Raw genomic sequence first — 16,883 nt, forward strand, 5'->3', positions numbered from 1 at the left:
CGTCTATGAGTGTCGAATGTGTCAACCCAGGCCCCTGTCGTCAATCACGACGAAAGGGCCTAGACACGGTACATTATACATAGTAGCTCAGCTAGGATAACCCGCCAACGACAACAGAACAGTAAGAACTCCAAGTAAGTATCAATCCGCTACTGCAAAAGCATTGACCACCACTTGCGTTGGCCCGGCCAATGCAATAAACATGACCGAGCGCCTCGCATAGTGTACTTTATGATTGTCACTAGACCTCACTAGCGACTACAGAAGCCGACTAGACTACAGTATTCAGGTGCGAGAAGTAAATCCGGAGAAACGCCGATAGGGACTATAACGATTATTGTCCCCTGGCACGGAGACATATGTGCGTACGGTACGGAGTACTAGCAGTATTGGTGCTGTTGGCGTGCATTAGTGGTATTGATCGGCTGAGTGACGATGTGTGGTGGGTGGTGCATGGGCTTGGTGCGGGTGTAGCTAGAGCGATGATGGTGTGCAGATTGCAGATGAGGGCTTTTGTCTGTGGCTCTGGCTCTGGCTCTTGCCACAGGCCATAGTGTGGAGGCGAGTTTCCGATGATAGTTAGGTCAGTACCTACTGAATTCCACGAGTCACTGTATCAACTGTCGTTTTACGTCTCAGGTTCGAGTTCTGTAGTGAAGGGGGACAATCCTGGGATGGATAGTAGTCAAGGTAAGGTAGTTTATTAACCTCGAACGCCGTATCACAGCTATCTACATGAACAAGTAGGAAAAAGCACCACTTTTATACCCAGCTATACAAGAAGCCTCTCAAAGGAGTACTTGCCAGCAGCCTTGCGTCGCAGATATCCAATCTCACGGCTACTCCGGGTCTTCACCTCGCCCGTAGACTTCTTCACCTTCGTCTTGCTCACGTCCGTTGTCGGAGCCTTGAGTGACAGCGGAAGCATCTTTCCGCTCGCGTCAATGTCATACCCTTCGTCGCCCTCGGGGAGTCCAAACACCATCAGATCGGCCCCGTTGAGTTTCTCATACCGGACGAGCCCGGAGGATGTCTCCTGACTTCCGGCTTGCTTGGCCACATCGCCCGTTTTGCCCTTGGCGGAGGGATGTGTAAAGCTGTTTGTGAAGCGGAGGTATTCGCGGAGGATACCCTTGAGGTATGTAGCTTCCTCGACTCCCGCAAGCGCAGCGGAGATCTCGGACTTCATGTCGGCGATGAGGTCGAGGTCTCGCGTGCTGGCGTCGTCGAGACCTGCCGCCGAGATCCATCCCGAAGGTCCGATGGCGTCGACTGAGGCGTTCAGCAAATTTGTAATGGTGTCGAGAGAAAGTGAGGGCGTAGTCTGTTCGGGAGAGAAGGGGCTGGGTGGGTTTTCGGTGAAGCGCGAGGTATACCCTCCAGTCGCTAGGCAAAGGCGGAGATGATGGACGATGGAGAGCAGTTCAGATCTGGAGAGGGCAGAGCGGAAGGAGCTGACGATCGTGGGGAAGGGTTGGTTATGAATCTTCTGCAGCGTGGTGTTGAACCCTATGAAGATATCTTGCAAGCTGGCTTCGGCACTCTGCAGAGCAACCTCCTTGCTGGTATGATTCGAGTTCTCCTCATCATTCGTCACAGCCTTGGTGGCCTCTTCCAGAACCATAGAATGCGACCGAGCCATGGTCAGCAAGACCTTGAGGGCATAGGCGAGCTCATCTGCATTAAGGAGTACCGACCCTTGCAGGACGTCAATGAAGTGATGCAGCGAGCGATCGGAATCAATCACAGCTTGAGTAAATGACCCGGTCGGCAGTGGTGGCAGAATATGCGGCTTCTGAACTCGTCGCAGAGCAATCTCAACACTGCTTTGACAAAAGTGTCCGAGTTGAATGAGCCAACTGCAGGTCATCTCCGGCCAAATGCCAATGGTCAAGCGGGAGTCTGACGTAGCGGAAAGCTTGTCCTTGCTTCTTGCTTCTCTAAGAGAAAAGATTTTTGATAGCAAAAAGAGCACCATTTCTGGGTTCACGTAGTGTTGCGCTGCAGGCAAAGCCTTGGGAGCGCCGACTCCGAAGTAATCGAGGACCGCATCATCGAACGCAGCGCTATTCTCGGAGTTGGCGGATTCTTCCACCTTCTGTGTAAACTCCTCCCACTTGCTAACCTGTTCAGCCGAAGTAAGACCCAGCGATGCCATATATTCGGTGCGAGTCTTCTTCGAAGATATATCCGATTGGAGCGCGGGTGAGCCAATGCCGCGCCCAATGGCATCAATAAGAAGGCCATCCCTTGGCCGTTTCAGGGAGGAAATAAGGGAACTAATCGACGAGCTCAGATCAAATGCAAAAAGTGCGTTCCCCCTGATCGCAACAGCGACACCAAGTTTAGCAAAGTAGCTGACGAACACTGCGCGCGACTTGGAGCCACCAGAAGGGACACTGTCCACTGCGATGCTGCGCTGGATGGATTGATATTGTGTGTCGAACAAGGCGACAATCGATTTGCCAGCGGCAATCACTGATTGGGGCGAAATGCGCATCAGAGAAGAGAAACTCTCATCTTCAAGGATGAAGCGCGTTGTCACGGTCGGTGCATATTGAGAGAGATCAATGTTGACAAAGCCCTTCTCGAATGACAGATTCAATCCCGCAGACCCGGGATGGAAGTACCACTGCAGAGAGCTGCTATCGAATGTCTTATGCTCATCGATGTCGGGCAGAGTTATCGTTTGAAGATGTCTCAGCTTCTGGCTTTCGTCAAGAATCCGTCCTTCCGTGGATGGATTCGATGGAACAGAGAAAATTTGAACTTGAACATCACTCAAAGCGATCTGCGTCGAGCCGGTCGGGTGTGATACAAGCAGCAACACTGAAGGCTCATCTACTCCTGAGTCGGTCAAATCCCCCAGAGACATAGCCAGCAGATCTTGTCGCCTTTTGAACAGATATTTCTTCGCATCGTCAAAGTCCACTAGAAAGCAGGAATTGACTTCGTGAGTCGAGCGGAGCTTCGCGATCTCCGTATGGCTCACACTCCACCGCTGAGTCTTAAGGTCAGACGTCAGCCTTCGTACAAGACCATCCTGATGCACAGCCAAGACATCGAATGAGTCCTGTTCGTCATCTTCTGTAGGAGCGGTAGGGACGATGCCGACGAAAACCGTAGGGCTGCTCGAATCGCTCACGGAGAAGGACGCAGAAGAAATGACAGGCGCACTCGATCCAGTGCCCCCTATTTCTTCAACAAAGGTTTTGATTTGTCGTTCAGGTCGGTCCACGGCGCCGAAAGTTTGTCTCTTCACAACCGACTTTTTCGTGAGCTTTCTGCGCACCGAGCATGGTCGACAGGAAAATGAGGATTGCGGTGGGACGGCATAGGAGGTAACGAGTTTGGGGGTTTGTATCTAATGGCACAGTTAATTAGCTCAATGTTCTCCTAGAATCTTTCATAAATGTTTTCTCACGTTGTAGATGTTGACAGCCTCCCCATCGACCGCAACAACGACCTCATATCTTTTTCGCTTCTTCGATTCGGCCAAACTATACACTTCACCAACCTGGGTTTTACCGGTGGAAGCATGCAAAGGGCGAGGCAATTGAGCCAGCACCGAAGGCGGCTGCAAATCCATGACGGTAAATAAAGACACAAGAATACTCGTGTTGCGCGACCGTTGCCGCTAAGTATTCACGCATACACAGCTTGATGGACAAATTCATTTTGATATCGCATTCTGAAAAATTTCCGGTGTTACGTTGTCCCGAGATCCGGAGCTATCCTTCCTTTGGACTAGTGTCCTTTGTATGGTAAATGACGTACGGCTGAAAACGAATGGCCCGCGTGGGCAAAAAAACACGCGCTTCGCGTTGCACTTTGGCGTTGTCGGTGATCAATCCAGGCTTCAATTGATCGTTTCCATCGTCCAAGTACAAAATCCCCTCTCAGCCTGACAGCCTTTGCTGTGGAGCAACCAGCATCTCGTTTTGATGTTTTCATCATTCTCTTTCTGTCTTCTTTCGTGTTTCCATTCTCATCTACCTCTCTACCTTCAAGCGATGAGCATTGATCCGCTTATCGAATGAGCGCACTGCAGCCCATGGCCATGGCACAAGGCGAGCAGCCAGCTATCCACCCGTTTTTCCAAAGACAAAGAGGTTCACGTCTTCCTCCAATGGCTACATCCAAGTTTACTTATTATCAGCAGACCTCGGAATTCCTAGACGCACCACGGAAGATGTCGTTTCATCCCAGAGTCCCCGCGAAGCTGAAGCCAGGTTACCTGTTCAATCCTCGGCACAATCAAACACTTCCCTGACGCGCTCTATACCTACTCCACAATCACTAGATTCCATGGCTCTAGAACATGATCCCAATTCAGCACGAAGGAAACGGCGAAAGACTGAGGATGTCAATGAGGGAACACGCGCGGCTTCCACAGGGGATGAACCACATCAAGGCGATAACTCTCTGCTGCTGGACCAAACCCTCGCTACATTGAATACGCTCAGTGATAAGACGCATTTCAAAACCAATGCCGGAGCCAACAATGTCACTCTCCCTCCTGGTGTTTCAGATGCCGCCAGCAGTGAGCCTTTATCAGAAGCGAACTCTGCCTCAGACCTCCACAACCCCGATAGAGGAATTTCGGACGCAGCAAGTCAGGCGTTACAGTCACGTTCCCCGCCACAAAAAACCATGAAACTCACCGCTAATGGGAAACTCCTGAGTTCACCTGTCGCGAAGCAATCGGATGATACCCCTCAGAAGAAGAGAAGGAGCAAACGTGCCAAAGCAGGGAGCCAAGGGTTGGAGCAGGGCGCGAAGAAATTGGTGGTCCTGAAATACGCCGGCGAATCCGACAAGACGAAAAATATCGGGCAGCTCATCAATAAGATTATCTCCGGCCAAACAAAGTATATCCCCTCCAGGGCAACTGTTCCACCTGTGTCAGTTGCGCAAAAGCCGGGACCTCCAAAACCTACCCACCCGTTCTTCTTGAAACCTGCTCTGCGCAAGCCAGACCCTTGCGCTGAAACCTTACCTCCGTCAAGTCTCAGCCAAGGAGTACCCGGGGCGACATCAATACCAGATGCAAAGCCTGATGTTACGAGATCTGCCAGCCAGCCGAAGCTTTTCTCCTCATTCAGGCCGCGCCCAAAGACCCCTGAATCAATCCACCCGGTTTGGCCCCCTAAGGGCCTTGGTCACATTCGAGGCATTTCCGACGACTCAAACAGGCAGGATGAAGATTTGTCATATCCTCTGGATATTGATCAGAAAAAAGCAAAGATGGCTGCGGTTCAGATACTTGATGAGGAAAGTATACTACATACGTGGACAAATCTGAATAAGGATGCCCCGGCAGCCTTACGTTTACCTCAAAGGCACACGGCGAGCGGAAGGGATCTGCAGCAAGCAATAGTACCTGAGCTTTCCGGATCCGCTTTTGCTGATGGGACGAATTCAATTGTCAGTCATCCTGCCATTTCAAGAGTGTTCTCGTCAATTCCACGATCTTTGACTGCTTTCGATCGAGGCGAATACGATATGAGCTTGTGGACTCAAAAATATGCTCCTGAGTCTGCAGCCCAGGTTCTTCAGATGAGCAAAGAAGCAATGATGCTGCGGGACTGGTTGAAATATCTTATGATATCCGCTGTGGATACAGGAAAACCTGCAAAGGACATTGAGAAAGCCAAGGAGAAGAGTGGCGAGAAAAAGCGGAATAAGAAGCGCAAGAAGGCAGACCCGCTTGACGGATTCATTGTCAACAGCAGCGATGATGATTTTGGAATGAGCGAGATTACTGATTCTGACGATGACGAGTTAGCCGGTGGAGTAACAGTCTCTTCTAAAAAGACAGTCATTAGGTCGGGTGACTCAGACGCTGTTTGGAGATCCGGCGGGGGAAAGCACCGTACGTCCAATGTAATACTCCTCAGTGGTCCTCCAGGGTGCGGTAAGACTGCTTCCGTGTACGCAGTGGCCAAGGAGCTTGATTTCGAAGTTTTCGAGATCAATCCTGGTAACCGACGGAGCGCAAAAGACATCGTGGAGCGTGTCGGTGACATGACACAAAACCATCTTGTGCATAAAGTGACCACTGGTGAGGATACTTTAAATAATCTCTCGTTGGGCGTCGGGCTTGATGCTCCAGCAACGGACGAAATCAAACAAAACAAGCTCATGGGGTTTTTCAAGCCTGCTGTTGGAAAGAAACCCAAGAAGGACAAGAAAGCCGGTCAAAACGATTCGCAGCAGGAGGGCGATCCAAAACGGACACGGAGTCAGAAGCAGTCCCTCATTCTTCTAGAAGAAGCGGATATCCTCTTCGAGGAGGACAAGCAGTTTTGGACCGGGGTTATGACCCTCGTCAGCCAGTCCAAGCGTCCCATCGTCATCACTTGCAACGACGAAAACCTCATCCCTCTTGAAGAAATATCCTTTCATGCAATCTTACGGTATAAGCCACCGCCCCAGCAGCCTGCTGTGGACTACCTTCTCGTCCTCGCAGCAAACGAGGGCCATATGCTCAAGAGGGAAGCCGTCGACGACCTATACCTGGCTACAGGAAGGGATCTTCGGAGAACGATCATGGATTTGAACTTTTGGTGTCAGATGGCCATCGGAAGCGAAAAATCGGGGTTGGACTGGATAGTAGATCGATGGCCGAAAAGCGCAGATATGGATCAGGATAGTGACCCATTGCGGGTCGTCAGTCTGAATACATATGAACCGGCTATGGGCTGGTTCAGTCGCGATATGCTGTTGGACAACACACTTGACAGCTGCATTGAGTCAACACAAGAATTATTGTACTGGTGGCAAGTTAGCTTGCAAGAAGCAGAGGAAATGGCGGACTCAAGCTCTGAGATTGTGTCCTCGGCACAGACAACCAATTTTGAAGCCACAAACCTCGAACGTCTTCAAAGATTGGAGGTTCAGTCTGATTATGCCGAGCTGCGGAGCGTGCTGGACGTACTTTGCGCTCAATGCTCTCTCGACCAAAAGCTGGTACGTCCCGTTCCCCTGCAAGAAATTTGCAAAACTAATTTCCAATTTGCATAGGACTCGATTGACATCACAATACCTGCTATGTCTGAGAAACAAAGAACGAACTATATCGAAGGGTATCCACTGCTGCAGGCAGATCTCGTGCCCGGTTACTCTTCTCTTCTGGCAAGCATTGGAAGTACATTCGAGGTCTTTATGGGTCAAACTTTCCGAGACGAACATCAAAAAGATACTGAAGCTTCTCATGCACGGAACATCTTGGAGAAAGTTGTCGCACCGCGACGTTCCGACACATCCAAAGCGACTTTTCTAACAGCGTTTGAGCCTCTCAGGCGAGCCGATCATCTCTTCCCTCCCCCTCCAGGCCGGCTTGCGCCCTCGTTTGAAAATAGGATTGGGCCCCTCTCTGAGGACCTAGCACCGTACATCCGTGCTATAATGGCGTTTGACCTTCGTCTAGAACAGTACCGACTACAGCTGAGCGGTCTCCTCTCCGAAAATGCTGATGGAAAGAAGAGAATGCGAAAGACAAGGGCAAGCCGAGCGGCACTAGAAGGGGGTAGCAAGGCAGAAACACGAAAAGAACGATGGCTTCCGCCTGGTACAAACCCAGCGTTGATTCTAGCTACAGGGAATAAGGAGTGGCAGGACCTCTTGGTCCGAACTGGGTATTCTACAGTGGCCTCGATGAGAGAGTCCAGCAAGGAATGCAGCGATCTTGCGTCAGAGAGCTCAGGTGATGGTGGGATCTAGGAGGAATGTACTCCATCGAACATGACGTATATTAGAGATGAGATATATATATGTGAACTATAAAGATACCTAGGAGCTATGGTGTGTCTATAAATGTATCATTGTTGACAATGAAGGTTTTCTGTTGATAGTAGGTGATACTATCCCCATATGTGTACCAGCATTGTTTATCGTCAGACTCGAATAACTAGACTAGTGCGCGCTCTGTGGTGGATCCACCAACCAACATCACCTGCGGGCCCCAGGCTTCATTCAGCTTCATGCTCTCTACCCTTATCGCAGGAGGAGAAGCAGAGCTTAGCTGGCACTAGGCTGGTTGTTGAACCTCGTCTTTTATCTCAATCCTGTTCTTGGGGTTGTCCATTGACTTGCAGACTGCTTTTGTGGCCCTTGGTGTTGTCCGCCACTTATCTACTCTCCCAGCCTCCGACCGAACTCCGCTCCCCAAACCTGGAACTGGGATCATCGCCAACGGATCCGTGACGCATCGCGCACTCGAGATTGTCCATAATGTCCTTATTTGGGACGTCGCCAGAAGATCCCTCTGTGGGTGATACAGTCCATCAGAGGTCCAAGTCTTCGCTTTTCGCGGATGAGCCATCGTTCGGTGGAGCTGGAGCTGGAAGCTCCGCCAACCTAGGCTCGTCCTCCCTCTTCGCCGATGACGACGGGTTCCAGGCGAACTCGCCCTGGAATAGCAACGCGAATAAACGGGCGGCCAGACACGAACTCGTGAAGACTTTGCTGCCCGACGCGGATGTTCCCGAGAGCTATATTGACGCATATGACCTTGTGCTTAATGAGGGGGATCGTGTCGGGGGCGACGTGGGCTTGACCTCTGTGCGGGAGATCCTGTCGAGCAGCGGGCTCAGCGCCAGCGAACAGGCCAAAATCTTTAATCTCGTTGTTTCAGGTGATGGCGATAGCGCGAATGGGCTTGGTCGAGGCCAGTTCAACGTCCTCCTAGCGCTGATTGGCCTTGCGCAGGAAGGGGAGGATCTTACATTTGATGCGGTGGATGATCGACGCAAGAGTATAACGCCTTTACCATCATAGGCTTGTCTGAAAATCTGCTAATGCCCTTATAGAGCTTCCGCTACCGAAAAGTTCCTACCTTGACGGACTGCGCGACAGGCAACAACCCTCTGCACCGTCTCACCTCGAGGAACGACCCACCACTCCTCCCCCTCCTCCCCCGGCCACGAATGATCCGCCCTCTGCGCGCTCGCGACAGTCCAGAGAATCTTTGGGTGGCTTGGAGGCTGATCCGTGGGGTAGCCCCCAACTACACCGTGGCCATAACCATGCGCAAACTGAACCGGAGCCCCCAGTCCTCAACGGCTTCGGAAGTGTGCGATCGGTGACCAATGCCTGGTCCAGCAGGGCTGTCGAGGGTGAGACACAACATGAAGTACCGAGCGGGGGCCGTGCAAACGGGCGGACAGACGCTGCGCCCTCCACTATCTCCGGGTCTGGATGGGGGGAGAGTTATGGCAATACAACTGCTGGTGATGGCTTTGGCGGACCTGTCCGAGCTGGACTTGGAAATCTCGACGCCCCCAGTAGTGGGCAGGAAGAGTCCAATGCCCAACGGCGATCGGGCATCGGTATTGCTACGAATTCACAAGTGGAGGAGGCTGTGATAGTCAACCTGCTGCCTGAAAAGGAGGGCATGTTCATGTTTCAGCATCGCAACTACGAGGTGAAATCGGCGAGAAGAGGTAGCACAGTGATTCGACGATACAGTGACTTTGTCTGGTTGTTAGATTGTCTGCAGAAACGATACCCGTTCCGACAACTTCCTTTACTCCCACCCAAGAGAATTGCAGGTACGTCAGAGCACAGGCTTGCTACAAGCTCTCCTCAAAGCTTACTCACTTCTTTCCGTCGTTTGAAGTCAATGGCACTCACCTTTCAGCGGATTCAAACTCGTTCCTTGAGAAGCGGCGCCGTGGCCTCGTGCGGTTCACCAATGCACTCGTCCGTCACCCTGTTTTAAGCCAGGAGCAACTCGTGATCATGTTCTTAACGGTTCCTACGGTGTGTTGATCTTTTTGTATCAATGGCATACGAGAAACTGACATGCAGTTAGGAACTCTCGGTCTGGCGCAAACAAGCCACGATCTCGGTACAAGACGAGTTCACGGGCCGGGTCCTCCCTCCTGATCTTGAGGACTCATTGCCCGCCAACTTGACGGATATTTTTGAGACAGTTCGTAGTGGCGTGAAGCGCTCAGCCGAAATCTACATCAACTTGTGCACACTGCTCGAGCGATTAGCCAAGCGTAACGAGGGACTTGCCGCGGATCACCTGCGGTTCTCGCTCGCATTGCAGTCACTCACCGAAGTGACTAAGGATACATACGCTGTGGATACCAACGATGTTCCTATACTCAACGAGGGCATCATGGCTACGGCCAGGCACCTCTCCAACAGCCAGAGTCTGTTGGAGGACGAAGCCAGGGCATGGGAAAATGGTATACTGGAGGACTTGAAGTTCCAGCGGGATTGCCTTGTCAGTGTGAGAGAGATGTTCGACCGACGGGACCGATACGCACGAAACAACATACCACAACTGGAGCGACGGATTGAGAGCAACGAGCGAAAACTGCAGGAATTGCGGTCACGCCCTCAAGGGGCGGTGAAACCGGGGGAAATTGAGAAGGTCGAAGAGTCAATATTCAAGGTATGAAACTTCTCTTTTTGCTTTTTCTCTCCTTTTTCTTCGCTCTAGATCTTATTTTTGCTTTTTCCTTTGCCGCGTATGCTTTCTTCTCTGATGCCATGTTTTCTTCTAACACAATGCTTTGCTGGCACTGCAGGACAAGGAATCAATTGTGCAGCAACACGCGAGAGGAGTCTTCATCAAAGAGTGCATCCGAGATGAGCTGGTACATTTCCAGCGGAGTCAGTATCACATCAGCAGACTTCATCAAGACTGGAGCCAGGAGCGAGTGAAATACTCCGAGCTGCAGGCCGACAATTGGCGGTCATTGAGTGATCAGGTGGAAGGGATGCCTTTGGGCGAGTGATGCGAGAGTTGTTGTTTTCTTTTCCAACTGTGTCTACCCAGCATGTCTATGTTATTTTGCTGTTGCTCAGCCTGTCGCTATTGGATAGTTAATTTCTGTTTCAGTATGCTTGGTCGATGGGCCTTTTTCATTCTGGACTGATGGCTGTGTGATCATTTTGAGTACGTATCTGGTAAGGTAGTGGTTTGCCTACCATTGTTGATACGTGTGATATGTCCTGTGTATGCATCGCAAGGCAATTGATTCCGATCCAAGCTGCCGCCATTTCTCAGCTCCTCCGACTTTGTACCCTACGCTCAGGTGCGGTGCTGTATGGGCTTAGTGCTCTGCTAGTGGGGAACAGGAACGACCGGATCAATACAAACTACCCTATCAGGATCAAGTTCAACAATCAATATCACCAATGGGATCACAGCTCTTGTCTTCAACGGTCCCACTCATATACCAATCTAACCGCATTTCCCGCCGGGCGCCCATGAGTGGAGCACGACTGTAGCAAATGATACTGAAGCATGCTGGGCAGCCTCAAGGCTGGTGCAATTGATTTGAGGATCTGGTGCAGTATCATACTCCGCAGATATTATTATGTTGTTGAAAGCGTCTCAGAGATTGCCTTGTTTGCAATTGGAAATGATTACATCCGGCGGCCCACGTTATGCCTAGGAATGTTGTGCTACCTATCACGCCTCCCTAATATAGATCCCATGTGGCTCAGCGACACAAGGTAGGTAGGTACTAGGTACGTAGTAGACATTGCAGGTGTCATTGTATATCGGTCTGAGTCTGATACAGCCCATCCACCAATGTCTTTAATTCTGTCTATTTATAAGACGTATGTTTTCTCTGAGGGAACGAAGATTAGTATTCTGTCTTATCAAGACCAAGCCTGACTAATCCGCCAAGGACAGAAATTGTTCGTTCCGCTTTGGGCCAGGTGGGGCGACGAGAACGTGAATGACGAATCGCCGCATCCCCGCTGCGTCCTCAGCCAGTAAGGCTGCCAGTACCGCCTCTGTCATCGCCCTCAGCTTTAGGTAGCCTTTGCTTGTGCTTTTTCTGATTCCTTCGGCAAACTCACTACTACTACAAACGGAGAAGAAGGGGTTGAAAAAAAAGGAATTATCTAGCCTACCACAGCCAGACTCATGTTTGACATTGACTCGTCGTCCCCAGACCAAAGCAAACAGTGAGCACAGCACCAGTCGTTATGAAATTCCCGGTTGTGGTCTTGGGTTCCGTCCTCGTCGTCTTGGCTCTGGGTCCTTGAATTTGCCCGCTTCCTGGTGAGTTGCGTCTGCCCAGAGTCTTGTCTCTCCTCCGTTTTCTGTCTCTTATCCTCTCTTGTCTCTTTCTTGTCCTCGCTTGTGCTTTCCTGGGTCTGTTTTTCCCTGCCCTTCCTTGTTGTTTTCTTTCTGTTCTGGGGTGAGTAAGACGATTAGCGTGCTTTCCAGGTTATTGATTTCCCAATCTGGTAGTCCCTGCTTCTCTTCTCTTATTCCTGTTACTGGCACTTGGCCGAGGAGTTTTCGGATTTCTGGCCGACGTTCCTTGCCTTTTCCGGTTGACACCTATTTCTCTCCGTTCACCTGTTGTTTATCTTGCCCTGGTTGCTCAACCGCCTACTGTCGCAGAATCCAGAGCTGACGAGAACCGCAAATAGGCACAGGAAAAGACCTCGTTCGACCGTTTTAGCCGTTCATTATCCGCGCACTTCCTTCTTGTCGTTCCTCTCGGAAAGGTATGCGGAGAAACGGGATTAAGCAATCCTGGTGCGGCGTTTATATCTGTAATTGCACGTTCAATCAGTTGGAGAACGTGGAGATATTGCTACCCGCGTAGGGATCAGAAAAAACAACTATACTTACACGGGGAAGCGCTGAGAAATTATGGCGTGGGATCATTTGGACATCGATAAGCCTCACCTGGCGTACATGATCCTCGGTGGCTTCACCGGGCTGTTCATGCTTTGCTCCCTCTTCGTCAAGGAGAAACTGTACATTGGTGAAGCAACTGTGGCCACGCTGTGTGGTATCATCTTTGGCCCTCATGCCGCCAATCTGTTCAACCCCGCCGAATGGGGCAACGTCGACAAAATTACCCTCGAATGTTCGCGCATCGTACTCGTCGTCCAGTGTTTCGCCGTCGGTGTCGAGTTGCCCAAAGCGTACATGGAACGTCATTGGAAATCTGTCTGTCTCTTGCTTGTTCCCGTGATGACTTTTGGCTGGTTGATCACTAGTCTCTTCATTTGGTGGATGGTGCCTCCTCTCAACTGGCTGGAAAGTCTTGTATGCGCTGCTTGCGTGACAGCTACCGATCCCGTCTTGGCCTCTTCGGTTGTCGGTAAGGGTAAATTCGCCAAGCGAGTCCCCAAACATCTGCGAGATCTTTTGTCCGCCGAGTCAGGCTGCAACGACGGCATGGCCTTCCCGTTCATCTATCTCGCGTTCTATATCCTGCGCTATCGCCCCGATGCAGGGAAGGTGTCGCTCAATTGGTTCTGCGTGACGATTCTCTATGAGTGTATCTTTGGCGCAATCTATGGTTTCGCCATCGGATATATTGCTCGCCATGCCATCAAGTTCGCCGAGCGCAAGCAGTTGATCGATCGCGAGAGCTTCCTGGTCTTCTATTTCGTCCTGGCCGTGTTCTGCGCCGGCTCCGGAAGTTTGCTGGGCATGGATGATCTTCTGATAGGCTTTGCTTGCGGCGTTGGCTTCAGCAACGATGGCTGGTTCACTGAAAAGACCGAGGAGTCTCACGTATCCAACGTCATTGACTTGCTTCTCAATCTGGCGTACTTTGTCTATTTCGGGTCTATTATCCCCTGGGAGGACTACAACAACCCGGATATCGGCCTCGTGCCCTGGAGGCTCGTAGTCATCGCAATTCTGGTCATCTTCTTCCGCCGGATTCCGATCATGATGATATTGAAACCAATCATACCGGACGTGAAAACATGGCGTGAGGCTCTTTTCGCAGGCCACTTTGGACCCATCGGTGTCGGTGCCATCTTCGCTGCAATTCTAACCAGGGCTGAGCTCGAAAATGATAGCACTCAGCCGTTGGCTGAGTCGCAACTGCCCAAGCCCGGGTCCCCCGACTATTATATAGTGCAGCTGATCTGGCCTATCACCACGTTTATGGTCATCTCATCCATTTTGGTGCACGGTTCGTCGATTGCCGTCTTTACCCTTGGAAAGCGTATCAATACCTTGACCATCACGCTGTCGTACACGACGGCCAATGAAGAGGGTCCGTCTTGGATGAACCGGCTGCCTCGCGTACAGTCGTTGGCCAAAGGGTCAATGTCATTCCGCAAGACCGATGCAGACGAGTTGGGTGATTCGTCCACTGAGCCGGAATTCCCTCCTGGAACTCTTCCACCTATTGGCGTTCCTGGTAACTTTTTGCGACGAGTTCGTGAGGAAGAATCCGAGACACCCACCGGTCGACCTCCTAGTCGCAAGCCTCGAAGACGTCGTAGGCGGGATGATGGAGCTGGAGGTCCGATCAGCCAGTCAGCCATTATGCCTCAAAGGTCGCCCGAGGCTGGTGAGGAGACTGAGAAATCAAAGGAGGAAGCCGAGGAGCGGGAGAAGATTGAACGGAGCGGATCGCCACCGACCCATGAGCGTGATCGGTTTGGCCGAGAACCTGTCTTAGAGGTGTACCTGGAAGGCCATACGATGGTCATCGAAGACATAGAAGGCAATGTCCTGAAGACAGAAGATATTAGTCATAAATCACCGGAGGAACGGCAGCAGCACATTGAAGAACAAAGGCTGCGGCTGCAGAAGGATAAGTCGGGCGAACTGTCCAAATCCCGAAGCCAGCCACATGAGAAGACTGAAGGAGAAGAAATCCAACATGCAGTGGGAGCTGCGGCCGGGCCCCCGCTAGAAAAAGCTCGCAAGCAGTTCGGCAAATGGGTCGGTTGGGGCAAAGGCCGCGGCGAGCAAGCGGAAAGCAAGGAGGCGAAGAAAGCTGCGGAGAAGAAATCGACCGAAGAATCTGGCAAGCAGGCCAAGGGCAAAGCTCGGTCGGCTCACGCGTATCAATTCGGCAACACCATTATTGTCGAAGATGAGGATGGTGAGGTCATCAAGAAGTACTCGATTCCGGCCACTGGCAAGCCCGAAACTGGAGCCCCTGGCCGTCGCGGCCTGGGACGAATGGGAACCTGGTTTGCCAGAGACGGTGAGGCGGAGACCTCGCAAGCTGCACAGAGCAGAAAGGCGGCCGAGGACGAGTGGCTAGCGGACGATGGACTGCGGTTCACCCTCGCCAACGACGACGATGTTGCCAAGCGAGGTGTCGGTCACAAGGGTCGCCGCATGACGAAACACGAGTTCGCCGAGCAGATAAAGAATCTGGACCCTAAGGCTCGTCGCCAGTTGGTCGAGGAGACTGACGTTCCCGAGCGTGTGAAGAATGTGGCTCGGGACGAGGCCGAGCAGCGAGAATCTCTCCCAGCACAACCTGTTGAAGTGCCGGTATCGCCTGGGACCCAGATAGAATCTCGCGGCATCGAACAGTTCGACTCTGACAGCGAGACCACCGAGGACGAATCGGAACAGGACATTCCAGGGCCTGACGTCGCTGCTTCGCTGGCCAGAGTGACTCAAGGCTCGGCTGCACAGGAGCGACGCAGTCACCTGGAGCCGTCCGACGCGCCTTCCAGGCCTCATCCGCGTTCGCGAAGAGACTCCGACGACGACGGTACCGAGCGTATCCCACCAGCTCGCCTCCGAGAAGCAGCCGGTCTTGCGCGTCCCCCGCGGGAAGCCGACTTGGACGACACGGGTGAAACACCTGCAGAGCGTCGTCGTCGTCTGGCGGCCTTGGGAGAATTGCACAACGACTCGGACTCTGATGACCCGGGGGCCGCAGTCGAAGACACGGACAGCGAAGACAATGGCGAATTTCGCCAAGTGCGAGGAAGAGTTCAGTTCGCGGATGGTTCTCGGGCATCTGCGCGAAGAGACGATGCTGGAATTGTAAGCGCACTTCCATCGACGTCGCCAGACCAATTCTCGGGGCCTAATGGGCACCGCACACGTATTTCATGGGGAGGGGAGAAAGGTCGCGAGAGTTGAAGTTATGCTGAAAGGAAGAGTAGAAAGCGAGCGCAAGCCAGGCGACAGCCCCTTGCGGTGTACAAAGCCGAGGAACAGGATCTAGAATCTTGTCTGTTATTACTCATCTTTCGACTCAGCATTGGCGCCGGGACGTTTGTGCATACGCCTATCTCGGTTGCTGTATATAGAGGGCGTACTTGACGTTGTGTAATGTTTGATTGATTCCCCTTTCCTGTTTTGTCGATTCTGGTGCATCGACTATTGAGTGGCTGGATATAGTCTTCTTAGCTTGCGTCCACTTTCAATAGTACTTGCCTGCACAATACCAATAGACGTACCATTTGGTCGTAATTATATGAGTCCACTTGCCTGATTGTCGTTGGTTGCCTTTGTCTTTCTCCATTGTTTGAACCTGGACACGTCGGCGTACAAAGTCCAGGACTCCTTGCATGACACAACAGATTACCAAAAGCTCAGCGTACTAAGTAGGTTTATCTCGTGCCTTTTTATATTAAAAAAAGATTCTCATGTCCCATTGCAAGTAGTCTTGATTTTGTTTTTAGTTAGCCTTTGCTACTTTGTAGACAACGATCATTTCTCAACTGCCGTAGTCTGAAGCAGAAGTCATAATACTCAATTTTAATGTGTCTAATCAAGACTGATGAATATTGGACAACTATCAATAGTCCTTTCAACGATTGAAGCACTCGACTAAGAGTATAGACGACCGTTTTAGAGGAGCAGAAAAAGTATCCGTACTCCGTAGTGCAATCCGATAATTGACAAGTCCCACCCACGGATGATCCCTCGCACAAATCAATTCCCCATGCAAAATCTCAAGTCGTGGCATTTATGAGAAGAGTACATAATATTGAGAGCAGTGGCAGAATAGCTGAAGAGCTCCCTTCTCAGACATGATGAGAATACAATGCATCTACACAGGACATCGTAGACCTGCTATCGCCGTCCTTGGTTTTCTTCCTCAGGCAAGCGCGCTATTTCCGTATGAAGAGTATCCCATTATGCATTCTTCTACTCTGCGGAC

At 51.5% G+C, this 16,883-nt stretch overlaps 4 protein-coding genes across 4 annotated transcripts; 3 read left to right on the forward strand and 1 right to left on the reverse strand.

Annotated features, from left to right (window-relative positions):
• Window positions 1-772: 772 nt before the first annotated feature.
• On the reverse strand, window positions 773-3,589 carry Aspvir_000091 (uncharacterized protein; the record flags this gene model as incomplete). The annotated part of the gene is made up of 2 exons (XM_043265235.1): window positions 773-3,364; window positions 3,425-3,589. The coding sequence occupies 2 exons, from the start codon at window positions 3,587-3,589 to the stop codon at window positions 773-775; spliced, it is 2,757 nt and encodes a 918-aa protein (XP_043121170.1).
• Window positions 3,590-4,192: 603 nt separating this feature from the next.
• On the forward strand, window positions 4,193-7,725 carry Aspvir_000092 (uncharacterized protein; the record flags this gene model as incomplete). Its single annotated transcript, XM_043265236.1, has 3 exons — window positions 4,193-4,197; window positions 4,233-6,972; window positions 7,027-7,725. 3 exons carry the CDS (start codon window positions 4,193-4,195, stop codon window positions 7,723-7,725), a joined length of 3,444 nt encoding a protein of 1,147 aa, XP_043121171.1.
• A 510-nt stretch (window positions 7,726-8,235) lies between these two features.
• Window positions 8,236-10,757, forward strand: mvp1 (sorting nexin Mvp1; the record flags this gene model as incomplete). Its single annotated transcript, XM_043265237.1, has 5 exons — window positions 8,236-8,758; window positions 8,814-9,554; window positions 9,644-9,765; window positions 9,818-10,411; window positions 10,548-10,757. 5 exons carry the CDS (start codon window positions 8,236-8,238, stop codon window positions 10,755-10,757), a joined length of 2,190 nt encoding a protein of 729 aa, XP_043121172.1.
• Window positions 10,758-12,643: 1,886 nt separating this feature from the next.
• Window positions 12,644-15,856, forward strand: Aspvir_000094 (Na+/H+ antiporter Nha1; the record flags this gene model as incomplete). The annotated part of the gene is made up of 1 exon (XM_043265238.1): window positions 12,644-15,856. The coding sequence occupies one exon, from the start codon at window positions 12,644-12,646 to the stop codon at window positions 15,854-15,856; it is 3,213 nt and encodes a 1,070-aa protein (XP_043121173.1).
• Window positions 15,857-16,883: the final 1,027 nt, after the last annotated feature.

The sequence above is a fragment of the Aspergillus viridinutans genome (assembly GCF_018404265.1).
Source record: "Aspergillus viridinutans IFM 47045 DNA, scaffold_1, whole genome shotgun sequence".
In the NCBI taxonomy this organism is placed as follows: Eukaryota; Fungi; Ascomycota; class Eurotiomycetes; order Eurotiales; family Aspergillaceae; genus Aspergillus; species Aspergillus viridinutans.